The sequence below is a fragment of the Pteropus alecto genome, unplaced genomic scaffold, assembly GCF_000325575.1.
Source record: "Pteropus alecto unplaced genomic scaffold, ASM32557v1 scaffold7, whole genome shotgun sequence".
Lineage (NCBI taxonomy): Eukaryota > Metazoa > Chordata > Mammalia > Chiroptera > Pteropodidae > Pteropus > Pteropus alecto.
The window spans coordinates 30,582,165-30,595,948 of NW_006494614.1; the positions used below are offsets into that span (position 1 = coordinate 30,582,165).

At 34.4% G+C, this 13,784-nt stretch overlaps 1 protein-coding gene across 1 annotated transcript in view; it reads left to right on the top strand.

Moving 5' to 3' along the window:
• The window catches only part of LOC102889885 (dystonin), a 401,789-nt gene that overhangs the window by 350,117 nt on the left and 37,888 nt on the right, over positions 1 to 13,784 (top strand). Inside the window, exons 72-79 of the mRNA XM_025042814.1 lie at positions 2,546 to 2,749; positions 4,038 to 4,269; positions 5,152 to 5,378; positions 6,948 to 7,070; positions 7,199 to 7,300; positions 9,358 to 9,459; positions 11,474 to 11,647; positions 11,972 to 12,127. Coding sequence (XP_024898582.1) covers positions 2,546 to 2,749; positions 4,038 to 4,269; positions 5,152 to 5,378; positions 6,948 to 7,070; positions 7,199 to 7,300; positions 9,358 to 9,459; positions 11,474 to 11,647; positions 11,972 to 12,127 — 1,320 coding nt within the window. The remainder of the gene's footprint in view (positions 1 to 2,545; positions 2,750 to 4,037; positions 4,270 to 5,151; positions 5,379 to 6,947; positions 7,071 to 7,198; positions 7,301 to 9,357; positions 9,460 to 11,473; positions 11,648 to 11,971; positions 12,128 to 13,784) is intronic.

Below are 13,784 nucleotides of genomic sequence, written 5' to 3' on the forward strand. Positions count from 1 at the left end.
AGGAGAAAGGTACAAACTATGTAGAATTGAATTGAATTTTAGTATAAAGGTTTATTTGTGGCAGAAATCCTGATGCCTACCCACTGAATAATTTTTAATATAGAATGTTTCATAGATACTTTTTTCTCTTCTGAGATGAGATTTGAGTAGCTATGTTTCTAGTATAATATCGAATATTATTATTAAACTGAAAATTTCAGAATCGAGCTAATTTTTTTTTGCATAATTTTCCAGCTTTCAAAACAAATTTATGATTTTATATATAAAGGCAACCACAAAACTTAGTAGCCAAGTCTTCAAATTGTTCAAACTAAATTGTTCAGAATATTTGGCACCTCCTAGAATGGCCATTATTCTGAGCTTTACAATATCCTCTTCAGCTATTTTTGGAATATCTTCTAGCTCATTCTAGCCAGAAGTGAAAAAAAAAAAAAGGCTCCAAAAGCCATGCTAGCAAGTGGTAGATATCTTGAGGTTACACCAGGTATCTCCAGCATCACTGGACTCTTATGACAGTATGTTGCCAAGAATCATTTTGTTACATATGAGTCAACAGACATCTTCTATGGGGCCCTTTCTCCATGCACTCACATACACCCAAGTAAGCATCTAGTAGGTGTTCTCTTGTTTGTCACAGAATGGTCTTACAAAGGCTCAGCCACTACTTCTCAGGCAAAGATGTCTCATAGTGGTGCTACATGGATAAGGTCTACTTAGACTCTAGGCAAGTCAGGAAATCCTAAATCTCTCATTTTACTTGGAATTCTCTTGATAACTTAAAGTGTGAGCTTATTTTACAAACATGCCTTATAGAATAACACATTCCTTTTCCATGAGATCGTGTATTAGCCAACATTACCATCACCACCTTCATTCTGTAAAGCGGCACGAAGATACAATCTAATAATATGAAACAAAAATAAAATCTCAGCCTGGACTATCCAGAAGCTAGAATGCAGATATGACCCTCCCACATTCTATGTGCAGCACATTCGATTAGACCCTTCTCCTTTTTAAAAAAATTGACTTCGTATTGATTCAGCTCTTTTCCAAAAGAGTTTTGAGACCACCTGCAGAAAAACTGGAAAGATAGCATATCACATTGGGGATTATTAGTGATGTAATGAACCAGTTTCCTCAGTAATTTTCAAAATAATTTGTATGACTTATTTCAATGGGCACTTTCAATAAAAATCCATGTAGATGGCCATCCTGGTGATTCCTCTTGATGAATGATAGAAATTAAAATATTTGCAGGAAAAGTTTGGTAGCTTTTCTCTGGAATATAATTTCCTGAATATAATTTTTCACAGAGAAGCTTTTATTGGGGGCTAGAGAGCAAACAGTTTGTAGAATACCTTCTAGTGAGGTTGAGGAACTGCTGATAAGGGAACAAAATGAATAATGTATAAATGAGAGACTTCTCAGTGCTGCATGGAGGTCAGCCTCAGAGGAACCTGCAGGCAAAGACAGATCTTCTCCTGAGAGTGGTTTTGGATTTGGCCCTTGAAAAACTGCTCAGGTGGAGGGCCTGGGTTCCATTAAGTGCAGATATTCCAGATATATGTGGCTCTCTAGAAGTAATGGGGCTCCATTTGGATTTCACACCCACTCATTAGTATAAATGTCATTGTATCTCTTGAGTAGACGATATTATACAAAATATTCATGTCACATGTTTTTCCTTAAATATACTTAATGATGTTCAGTATATAGCTAGGTATAGGATAGATTGAGTACCCTTGCAGTCGTAAACATTTAAAAATAAATACAAATAGATTCATTCCTATGTAAAAATGATAAATATATATGTACATAGAATAATACATACATATATAATATAATATACATGTACACATTTTATACTGGTTTACATATGATTACAATGCCTTGTGGGCTTACATCTCCCTTTATCTTTAGTTTCTTTTTTTTTTTTCCTTTAAGCATTGTGTCTGCCTTCTACTGTTTCTTCCACTTCCTTCCTTTTTCTCTTCTTTTCTTCTTTCTGTCCGTCCGTCCTTCCTTCCTTTCTTCCTTCCTTCCTTCCTTCCTTCCTTCCTTCCTTCCTTCCTTCCTTCCTTCCCTCTTCTTTCCTTCCTTTTTTCCTTCCTTCTTTCTTTAAAATACTTTTGTACATATCATGATTGTGCATAAGGGGACACCAAGGGTTATGGCTTGGTCTCTGTAGGTTGGGGACATAGAATAAGTTCAGAATCCTTTTATGCTGTATGACCCTTGGCTAATACTGTTGTCAGAATGTCTTATGGTATGAAATGCATAATGAACTGGGATTCATTATTTCACTCAACCAATATATTTGTGTGTACTCTTAAAGGGATTTTGACATGACCAGACTGTTGTTTAATTTTTGTGTTGGGGGCGTTTTTTTCTGACAGCGAGTTGTGTGAGCCATCATGTGTTAAATGCCTTGTGTTGGGAGGGTGTTGTTTAGAGTTTCTTGCCAGCTGGATGCATCGGGGATGTAGACAGCTATAATATGGAGGTGTGACCCTGAGATACTGAGAAGCTGTTTGGTTTGTTATAGCAACTGCGAGAGTTGATAGCTGAACACAAGCCTCATATAGATAAGATGAACAAAACAGGGCCGCAGTTATTGGAATTGAGCCCGGAGGAAGGCTTTTCCATCCAAGAGAAGTATGTGGCAGCTGACACCCTTTACAGCCAAATTAAAGAAGATGTCAAAAAGCGAGCGGTGGCCCTGGATGAAGCCATTTCTCAGTCTACTCAGGTACTCATTTACACCAGAAATATGACTGAGTTCTTCCACATAGGAAACAGTGGAGCACATAAAGACGTTTTCTGGGATATCCTGATTAAATTTCAACTAAAATGATTTCACTATATTATCTTTGAGTACGGATGTCTTGGCCTCTCAGAGGTGATACTTGCTTGAGTCCAGTCCTTATATTTCTTGCCTGCTTATAAATACAGTAAAAAATGTTTCAGTGACTTTAGAAACACACAGTTGTCATCATTGTCCAAATGTTTAAGTAAGTGTCCATCCAGAGTAGTATGCAATATTTGCCAAGATAAAAGAAAGCATATTATCATTATTAATAAAATACTTTCAGGAAGGCAATAAGAAAGAAAGAATCATAGGCCAAATAAGAAGAAAAATATATAAAGTCAGAAAATGATTTTTTTTCTTTTTTGAAGATATCTTTTTTTTTAGAAATTTGAATTTGTAATTACTTACAGATTTCCCATTTTCGAGGGTTGGTTTTTATTATTCAATATACTGACATGAGAGTGGTTCGTTTCCTATAATCCCGAGTGATAATTCTTTTAATGTTGAGGCTACTGTAGTATCTGTGAGTGAACGAGTTTTTGTAACTTTGCTTCATTGTCTATGATAGCTTTGCAAACAAAAGTTTAAAATTCTTTCACGAATTTGATTATGTGTTTGACCATGAATTAAATACAAACTTGTATTACATCGTCGGAGGAGGTTTTGTTTTGTTTAATGTTTTACATTTTTCAGTCCAAGAAACTCATAACTTAAGAAATCCCTTTAATCTAACCAAAACTGCCAATGAATTTTACATTTATTAATATAACTTTTTTTAGGATTGCAGAGTAATCAGTAAAAGTGAATAAAACAGTCTGACAGGCAAATACTTGGATTATTAAAATTTTTAATTTTTTAAATTTTTAACTAAATTTTAAAAATTAATTTGAATTAAGATAAAAGATAAAGCAGTAGATAAGATGCTGCTGACAGGTGGCCCAGCTATATGTTAACAGATACCATTTCTTAATGAATACACTCAATTATTTGCAAGAAACAGTCCAGTCTACATTAAATTGTGCGGCGCACAGGAGTGCATTTAAATCGTGATTTTGGGATGTCTTGCTACACCAGCTGGGTATAGCTCTTTGGATAGGTCTGTTAACAAAGGGATTAAGATTTAGTTCTTGATGATGACATTAAATGGATTTTTTTTTTTTTTTAATTTAAATTTCACATTCGGTGTCACATCTTTTCCATGTAAATGATTCATTTGCTTTACCACCAGTTTCATGACAAGATCGACCAGATTCTGGAGAGCCTGGATCGTGTCGTGGAGCGCTTGAGGCAGCCGCCCTCCATCTCTGCTGAGGTGGAGAAGATTAAGGAGCAGATCAGTGAAAACAAGAACGTGTCAGTAGACATGGAGAAGCTACAGCCATTGTATGAAACTCTTAAACAGAGGGGAGAGGAAATGATTGCTCGATCTGGGGGCACCGATAAAGACATATCTGCCAAAGGTAATCATTTCAGGATAAGGAAACAATTGATCTTTACTTTTAAAACAATTCTGAATGTTCATGCTGTTTACCGACAATCCAGTTGCATATCTAGATGCCAGACTTTAGAAAAGGTATTACAAATATGACGTGTTTGGGGTGGAAAGGCTGTGTACATAAATCCCTTGTGAATGTTTTCCTGTGTTTGTGAAATCAGTCGGTTAAATTCGAAGTGTGCCATTATACAAAAACCATGCATTCTCTGGACCTTTTAAGCCAGTTGGTCAAAGCATAATGCCACTAAGACCAAACCTAGGGATTTTTTTTTTTCTCATTAATGACTACACTGCCTTACATAATGGCTACTGTATCCCATAGTCACAGAAATGGCAACCATTGTAAAGATAAGAGCTGGGGGTAGAAAGAAAAAGCATGTGCGTAAGTCAGTGGAAATTCATGTTGAGGGTACTCTGGAAACAAGCCCAAAATACATATCCTATGTTGTTATATTCCTGGGACTGAACAGATGCCTTTGTTCTTGATTCGGAGAGCATAATGGAGACACTTAGATGGTTATTTTGCTTTCCTTGGAATGAAGGCCAGCCTTGGTGAACTTGGAATACAGTGGACTTAGGTCTACTCTGAGCTCACCTTCCTTGGAGCATCCACTTTTGTCAGGAAGAACCTTGGTTCAGGAGGAACAGGACACTCTCAGATCTTACATTTGTCTGGAACAGGCTGTTGAGCCCAGTGATGCCCACTAGACAGGGTCCATCTAAAATTTGTTCCAGTTTTAGATACTTATTAAATTGAATCATTGTTCCTGCGTGAACCCAAATATTGTGTTTCATGGCTTAAATGAGGCTAACATACTGCCTTTTTGATATTGTTTTTGCTCCTTAGCTGTTCAGGATAAGCTCGACCAAATGGTTTTCATTTGGGAGAACATACACACACTGGTGGAAGAAAGGGAAGCCAAACTACTGGATGTAATGGAATTAGCAGAAAAGTTCTGGTGTGATCACATGTCGTTGGTAGTTACCACTAAAGATACTCAAGATTTCATCCGGGATCTGGAGGATCCTGGAATTGATCCCTCAGTAGTGAAACAACAGCAAGAAGCAGCAGAGGTAAGCAGAATATTTCATTTAAAGTTAAATTAGTTGTAGTACAATGTAAACTGGATTCCTTTGGTAAATATTCAGAATTACTCTATTAAGATTTATATTTAGTTCTGAAAGTAGAATGCATAGTGATATAGTAGGAGATAGAATACACCCACAAATGTCACTTAGAGTATATTTTAAAAGATTCTCTCAATTCCCACTGCTCCTGCCTTGTTTTGGGGCCTTATTTCTCTCTCTCTCTCTCTCTCTCTCTCTCTCTCTCTCTCTCTCTCCTTTTCCCCTCTCTCTTCGTCCCTCCCCTTTTCCCCGCTCCCTCCTTCCCTATCTCTCTTCCTCTCATTTTTCCCCCATTTTGGGGGGAGGTTTCTAAAGTAGTCCAGAAGTGGTGTCCTTGCCTGCAGAGTCTCTTTCCTTGCCAGGCCTCTAACTTTGCTTCCAGTCATCTCTAGATCTGTTCTTATCTTGTTGCTGCTTAAAACCCCAGAAGCATCACTGCCTACTCCCTAAAGTCTGAACTCCCTAGTATAGGGTATCGGTCATTTACATCCTAGCCTAGCCCATGCCTATATTTCCAAAGCCATTTTTTCCCTACTGCTTCTTTATGAAGCTCCTTCTCTTCTGATACACGAAGTGGCTTTTGCCCAAACTGCCGGCTCTTTCTAGCATCTGTTATCTTGGCAAATTTTATTTCTTCATTCTAGAATGCACCTCTTGTCACTCTTCTGGCAAATGCTGCTTAAACTTCAAGGTTCAGTTGGATTGTTACCATTCATGTAAAATATTTTCTCGTGTACTTAGCAGTGTTAGTCTGTGTTCCTGTAATACTTTCCTCATGCAAAGGCACGTACTAATGACTTATCATTGATTATACCTTGCCTTTCCTAATAGACCCAGAGCCCCTTGAGTGGAATAGTTATATATCTGTTTTTTCTTTGTATTCTCAATGCCTAGTTTAGGGCTTATTTCATTCTTGGTAAAGGCTTCTTGAATTAAGAAATATATTGAACCAAGAAGATGAAAGTAAAGGTAGAATACTGCATTTCTGTCACAGGGTTGTTTTTTGTTTGTTTGTTTTTTTGTTTTTGTTTTTGTTTTTGACAGCTTACATGTCCTAGGGTAAAAATACAAATCCAGAGCTAGATTATCCTAAATCTACTAAATAAATATATTATCTTGTGTGAGGTCTTTGAACTTATGTTTTACAAAAGTCTATTTTAAACGTGTATTGCCATACTAGTCGGTTTGAAAAGCAAAATGTCTTTCTATGCTTTTCAGTATTGTTGATATTTTTTTAAAACTTTGTTTCGATATTTTTTATGTAGAATTATTTCCTAAATATCGTGTGTAATAAACGTTTAATATTCGTTACTCAAAGGATGCTGTTTTTTCTTTAAAATATTCTTCTGTTTTCTCTTTGAAAAAATTTATTGCAGAAACTTAGAAAACGGGAAGAAAATAAAAATTGACCGTAATCTCAACCCCTAGAAATAACTGTCGTTAATATCTGAGTGCATCTTTTTAGTTTCAGTGTGGTTTTGCTTAAAACTCTAAGGCTGCTATTTCTTATTCTAGTCCATAAGGGAAGAAATCGATGGACTGCAGGAAGAGCTGGATATTGTTATTAACCTGGGTTCTGAACTCATTTCTGCGTGTGGGGAACCTGATAAACCCATTGTCAAGAAGAGTATAGATGAGGTACGACTAGCATGTTGTTTACTCTTATCAGAATTTTTTTTTTGAAGATTTTATTAACTAAGCATATTTGATAGAAGTAGTTGAAAATGTATGACATTAAAAGAGTTCTTCTAATATTTATATTGTAGTTAAATTCAGCATGGGATTCTCTAAATAAAGCTTGGAAAGACAGAGTGGACAGACTTGAGGAGGCGATGCAGGCTGCTGTTCAGTACCAGGATGGACTGCAGGTAAAAGGATTATAATGTGTCTGCTGGAAGAAAGAATCGTGTTAATTGATGTCTACAAATTTATACATTGGCATCATCCCGTTGGCTGCAATTGTGTGTAATTTCCTTGTCTACTTCCATTGATGTTTTGCCTTTTAGAAGGTATTTCTGACACTTGAAAAATATGTACACATCTAAACACATTTTTATATACACATTCAGTGACATTTACTTTGAAAAGAAGTATTTTAATTTTTTTAAGTGAAAGTAAATGTTCTCACATAGTATTTTTCACAAATGGCTCAGCACCAGACAGTGAAATGGAACTGAATCTGAGTTCTGTGCTAAAGTTGAGTGGATTAAGGTAAAAGGAGTAAACACTATCTAAAAATATCACCAAGTTTAACTAAAGTCAGAAGTAAGGAAATTCAACTCAGAGCCGCTGTTCCCCCATGAACTAAAATAGATTTCTATTTTATTAGGTCATAATCTGTGGTGTAAAAAATGTTTTCCTCTTTTTTGTATATATAATTTTTTTAATAGTTATTTTTCACATCCCTTCAAGGTTCTCATTCAGTTCACTAACCATTATTTTTTAAGTTTTAATTTAAAAATTATCTCATCAGTTGAGGTCAATTCAGATCCCTACCTTCTTTAACCTTATTCCATTTCCCGACTTTAAGGCTGGCAAGAATTTAACCTTTCATCCCTCCTACCATATGGAAAAAAGCCTTTCTAAGTATTTCCATAATACCAAGTGAATATTATTTTTAAAGCTCAGATGAGAACATCTTTTCCTTTTTATTATGCCACTCCATTTCTATATTTGCAAAAATAAATATCATAAGCCAGGCTCTATGCCAGCTAAAAAGTGTTTCGAATTTTGGAAATAGATGAAAAATTCACTACAAATAAGACCTTGTTGTAATTTTATCCCATCTGTCCCTCCCTTTTTTTTAACCAAAGTGATAACTTAGTGATCGGGTTTCGGTGGCCAATTAACTTAATCAAGCTTCAGCCCTAGGTCTGTGAGGCCAAGTCATGATTTTCATACTTTGATAAGTCATTGATTTGTGCCCTCCTTCATGGCTAGAGATGGCACTGTCACCACTTGCAGTCATTTGACCACAGGAGCCATTAACCATAGGAGGCCACTGGCTAGACACTGTGACTTATCACTGCTGAGAAAACAAGGCCCGTCACAGCTAGAAGCATCCTCTGTGGGCATGAAGGGCAACTTGCCTTATTAAATAGCTTTGGCTAGCTGTAGCTAGAGGTTAAAAGCTCCGGAAGTCCTAGAGGTTTCAAGGTTAATTGTAATACAAAATAAATTTTATTTTCCAGGTTTGCTTAAGTTCTTAGGGTTTATGAATGATAACTTTAAAATTCCAGATATTTTCCTAGGATTTTTTCCCCCCTGCAATATGGTCTGACACCTTCATTAAAGTGCAAAATAATTTTGTGTATTTAGTACCTGAAAAAAATGTCAGTTGAGCCTTTTTAGAATGTTTATATTACCTAAAAAGGACAAGAGAAACAGATTTTGAAGTCTGTCTTGCAGTTCAGAATAATGGTCTTAATCATTATATGTGCAGGATTTTAGTGCTAATCTAAATAATATGCAACGGTTTAGCTGAGCCATATATTTTCCTCAAGTGCCAAACAGTAAACTACTTGATTATTTGAATAAGCAGTTGGTTCGAATCTTTTTCTTTCAATATATTTACACAGTCTGGTTTTAGACAGACACGAGAGAGCATAGAGAATTTTATTTCATGTGACTGAATTTATAAAACTTTTTTAAAATGAGTTTTTTAAAAAAGTTAAGATTCTAAGATCCTATTCAAGATAGAATTTCCTTTGCAAACTTGGCTGCAGAATTGGAGGCTACATCTATTGAGTATTTTGGACAACTGTTTCAGTTTATTGTTGCTTTTACTTATTTAGATGGGCCAGATTATTTGTAAAATATGTTCATTGTATAATATCTTCACAGATTTATGATTATACTTTAACACCAAGATGTAGCAATTTCAAATGTACTGTTATAATAACACGTGGACTAATGTGTTTTACAGGCAATATTTGACTGGGTAGATATTGCAGGTGGTAAATTAGCTTCAATGTCTCCAATTGGAACAGATCTTGAAACTGTAAAGCAGCAGATTGAAGAGCTAAAGGTATGAGTAGGGGCTAACTAAAAGATTTTGCATATTTAAGTTTTTTATTCACGGGATTCTTTACACAAATTTATTTTATGTAATTGAAGTATTACATTTTGATCATGAAACCGGTTTAATATAATGCCTGAACCTAATAAGCAGTGTATAGGAGGTCCTTAAATAAAGGATATAAATATTAGTAGTTTTCTTTTTAGTAAATCAATACCTGTGTTTATTATAGAAAAATCAGAAAATACAAAGAATCAAAAAGGTGGCTTTTTAAAACTCACCCAAAATATTATGTACCCATAAGAGGCAACCATTCTTAAGATATGATTTATAGCCTTTCAAATATTCTCATGCTGGGGCAGGATGAGGTATGGGGAGTGTGTGTGTGTGTGTGTGTGTGTGTATTTTATACATATGTAGATTATACTTTAAGGATTTTTATAACTTTATTATTCAGTAGTATATTATTATCATCAATATACATATAACAACATTTTTATTTTCTTCACTGTATTCAGAGTAATTCATCATTTCTCACAGGCTAAAGAAGCATCCATAGTATAATTGTGTTTCTCAAAATGTTTGTTTTGTAAATGTTTGTTGTTTTCCATCTACTTTTCTCTGTAATTTTTCCTTTTGTGGTTCTTGATCTCCACCTGTAAAAATGGCTGGACTGTTTCCTCTTTGAATTCTTCTACGGAATATTTATCAAAGCGGGGTCAGCTATTTTCTTCCTAAGCATCCATCCACAGACATTACACCATTTTCAATGGACTCTACTAGGTTTTTATATAAAATTATTATTTGGCTTTAGAATGGTAGCATTTTCAACTCCAAGTGTGATATAAAGTAGTTCATTTAGAAAAAGATGTGGGTTTTGTTTTTTGTTTTTTTAGAGAATTTTACTGTTACCATCATTAGATTGAGATTTTTAAAAAACTTCATCTGATCATGTAGTAACACAAAATATATACCTTATATATATATACCTTCAGGTGTGGAGGAGAATTTATTTTGGATATTTGCATATATCTCAGTGGTTTTCATATAGCAGGCGGCTTGGTTAGGTGTGCTCGCTCTGAAATCAGGTTGTCTGAGATTACATCCCAGTTCATCCACTTACTAACTAAATGACCTTGGGAAAGTTACCTAACTGCTCTCACTTCTGTATCCTTAACTTAAATTGAAGATAAAAGTATTTTCTTTATAAATTTGTTGAGAATAGATAGAACATAGCAAGTGTTCACTATGCTTTAGTTATTATTTTTTAATTATTATTTTCATGTTTGAAAATATTAAGGTACTGCTTAGTCATTAATTACTTACTATTCAATTATTTACTATTATACATTAACCTAAATATTTTATGAAAGAACAGTTTCCTATTACAAGCACCCATTTGTTAACCTGTGTCGGTTGGCAAAGCCAAGATGATTGAATATGTGTCAGTAAGCACCAGGAGAGTGAAAGATGTTGTTCGGTGGCAGCAGTGGGTGAGGCATAGGAATAACTAAATATTAGTGAACACAGCAGAAGTACGGAAAACATCAGCTGTTCAGTGGATGCAAGATGTGGTATGTTTTTTGAGGAAGAAATATTAATTTGAGTTTCTTAGAGGTAATTATTTCTGGGTTTCACATACGTCAATATGTATTTTATTTTCTTCTTTCCTTTATTTCAAAACTCATTTATTAAATATATGTAATTAGATATTAGAGTAAGTTCTCCTTGAAATTTGTTAATTTCTTGTCGAGAACAAAAGTGAGATGTCAAAATTATAAAGAGAAACATCTTTCCATCAGAAAACATTGAATAAAGAGAAAAGATTTCCTTTATACTTTTTTTTATCTATAATCTTTTATTGGTAACCATGTGTTACATTTCTATCCCTCTTCGCCTCCCCACCACCTGCCTCGTAAGAAGTATGAATTAGAATAGAGATCTTACCCATAGAATTTTTTTTTGTTTAAAGTTTCTGATTTGTAACAAATTTTCCTTGTATATCTATCTCTTTAAAAAATAGCAATTTAAGTCAGAGGCCTATCAACAACAGATAGAAATGGAAAGACTGAACCATCAAGCAGAGCTTTTGCTGAAGAAAGTAACAGAAGAAAGTGACAAACACACTGTGCAAGACCCATTAATGGAACTGAAATTGATATGGGATAGTCTGGATGAAAGAATTATCAACAGACAGGTAAATACCAAGACTTTCGTTAATGTAAAGTAATTATTACAGAGTAAAATTATATATTTAATTTTATGTACATAAACTTTGGGTAATTAAGTACATAAACGTTTGAAGCCCCTTAATTCTTTCTGCTTCTCACATGCCATTTTTTTTAAGCATAAAGTATTTCAAACCTAAAATGTAGAAGTTTGTGATGATTTGGTTTCATTGTATATACTTACAGATATAAGCAGCATGAAACAATTGATTTTTTACCCTTGTTTTATAAATGTGTGTTACTCATAATACCAGATTCATAAATGGATTTTTTTCCTCTCCATTTTTCTGTAGCATAAGCTGGAGGGTGCTCTGTTAGCACTGGGGCAGTTCCAGCATGCTCTGGATGAGCTGTTGGCATGGCTGACACACACTGAGAGCTTGCTGAGTGAACAGAAACCTATTGGAGGAGACCCTAAGGCCATTGAAATTGAACTTGCCAAGCATCACGTAAGGAGCTGTTGCTGCATATTGTTTCTTCTCTATGCATTTCTAATGTCGTCAAATTTTTTTATGTTTCTTCTTTGTGCATTTTTCAAGTTTATAATTTGAACGCAAGTTCATATTTGACATTCATAACTAAAGGTTTAACTATTTAAAATATACTTCTTAAAAGATTATAATCAAAATATTTTTCTCATTATTTAAGGCAGTTAATATCAAAAACAGCAAGGATGGGAAATTTCTGGGTGCATTTTATTAGGGCTGCATGGCAAACACTGCAGATTTAAATCTCTGATTATACCTGTCATTGGATTAATGTAGCACGATTTTAAATGTTGTCGGGCATACCCTAATAAGGCATAAATTCAAAATGTTCTACTGCAGGTCATATGTATGTTTTTCTCCTGGTCATTCTTAACCTTGTAGGTCTTTCACTTGTTGCTTATTTGGCATGTCTAACATATTTCTATCTGTCTGTACTTCTCTCATTATGTTGAGGTTTGTTTTCTATCTCTTGGTCTCTTACTTTTCAGTGGCTTTTATGTTTTTGTCCTTTTCTTTATGAATTTTTTTTTAATATCATGTTCAAAAGGTTTAAAGGAGTTTTTATGTGTCCTGCACTTGATTTAAAGCTTATTAATTGAAAAATTTTGTCTTGAGATATATGCAACACAATTTTATATTGTTGTCATCTTTGTGACACTGGTTGATAATTCTTAATAGAAAATTCCCTATCTCTTAAGTCATTGGGCTTAATGAATAAAACATGCTCGGTAGAGTTTATTCTGATATTCAGCAGTTTTTAATAGAACTTCAAGATTCACATTAATAGTAGTAGCTTATTTAAGGTTAGGTCCTAGATCCTAACCTAATATAAGTTTCCTCTGATTATCAGATAGAAGTTTGAATTATTTTACATATTGAATATAAGCATTTTAAAGTAAAAGGTAGGTTTTTAATACTTCAAGATCATGATGTATAGGTTTTGACTATTCTTGCTTTAGTCCTTCTTCTTTCATACTTTTTCCCATCGTAATTGTTCCCTAATTTAAATTTTTCTTCTCTTTTACCTCATTCTGTCTATGTATATAGTTACTCCCAAAACATATTTGATTAAGCAGTTAGAACTTATTATGCATCATTAATATTTTTGTTATTTAATACCTATGTTATACCTTTGCTAGAAACAATAATGACTAGTTAGATTGACTCTGCATATAAAGAAATATGTTTATTCTTATAGTGTGAGTTTATAGCATTTACATTTTATAAACTTAGCAATTGTCCTTAAAGTCATAAACATCAGTGACAGGAACTTTGTAGAATATAGATGAGGTGGGAATATGAGGCGCCTTAATCCAATTGTTTTGGTGGGGGATGAGTTAGGGACCTTTTATTTCTGTTTATCTGTCTTTCTCCTTTCATTTCTCAAAGGTCAAAGTTAAAGGACTTAGAGTTGCCAGCACCATTCCTGGAGGAAGAGAGGAGATATTTCCATCCCTCCCCTGCCTTTTTCTCTGGCTCTTGGGCTGTGGCTTGTATAACAGGACTTGGGCCATTTAGAAGAATGAATTGTATAGAATTATTTTTTATATTTTGACCGGGAGAAAAATTTAAATCTTACCTTTTAAAAGTGATTCCTACTGTTAATGTATCAAAGGGC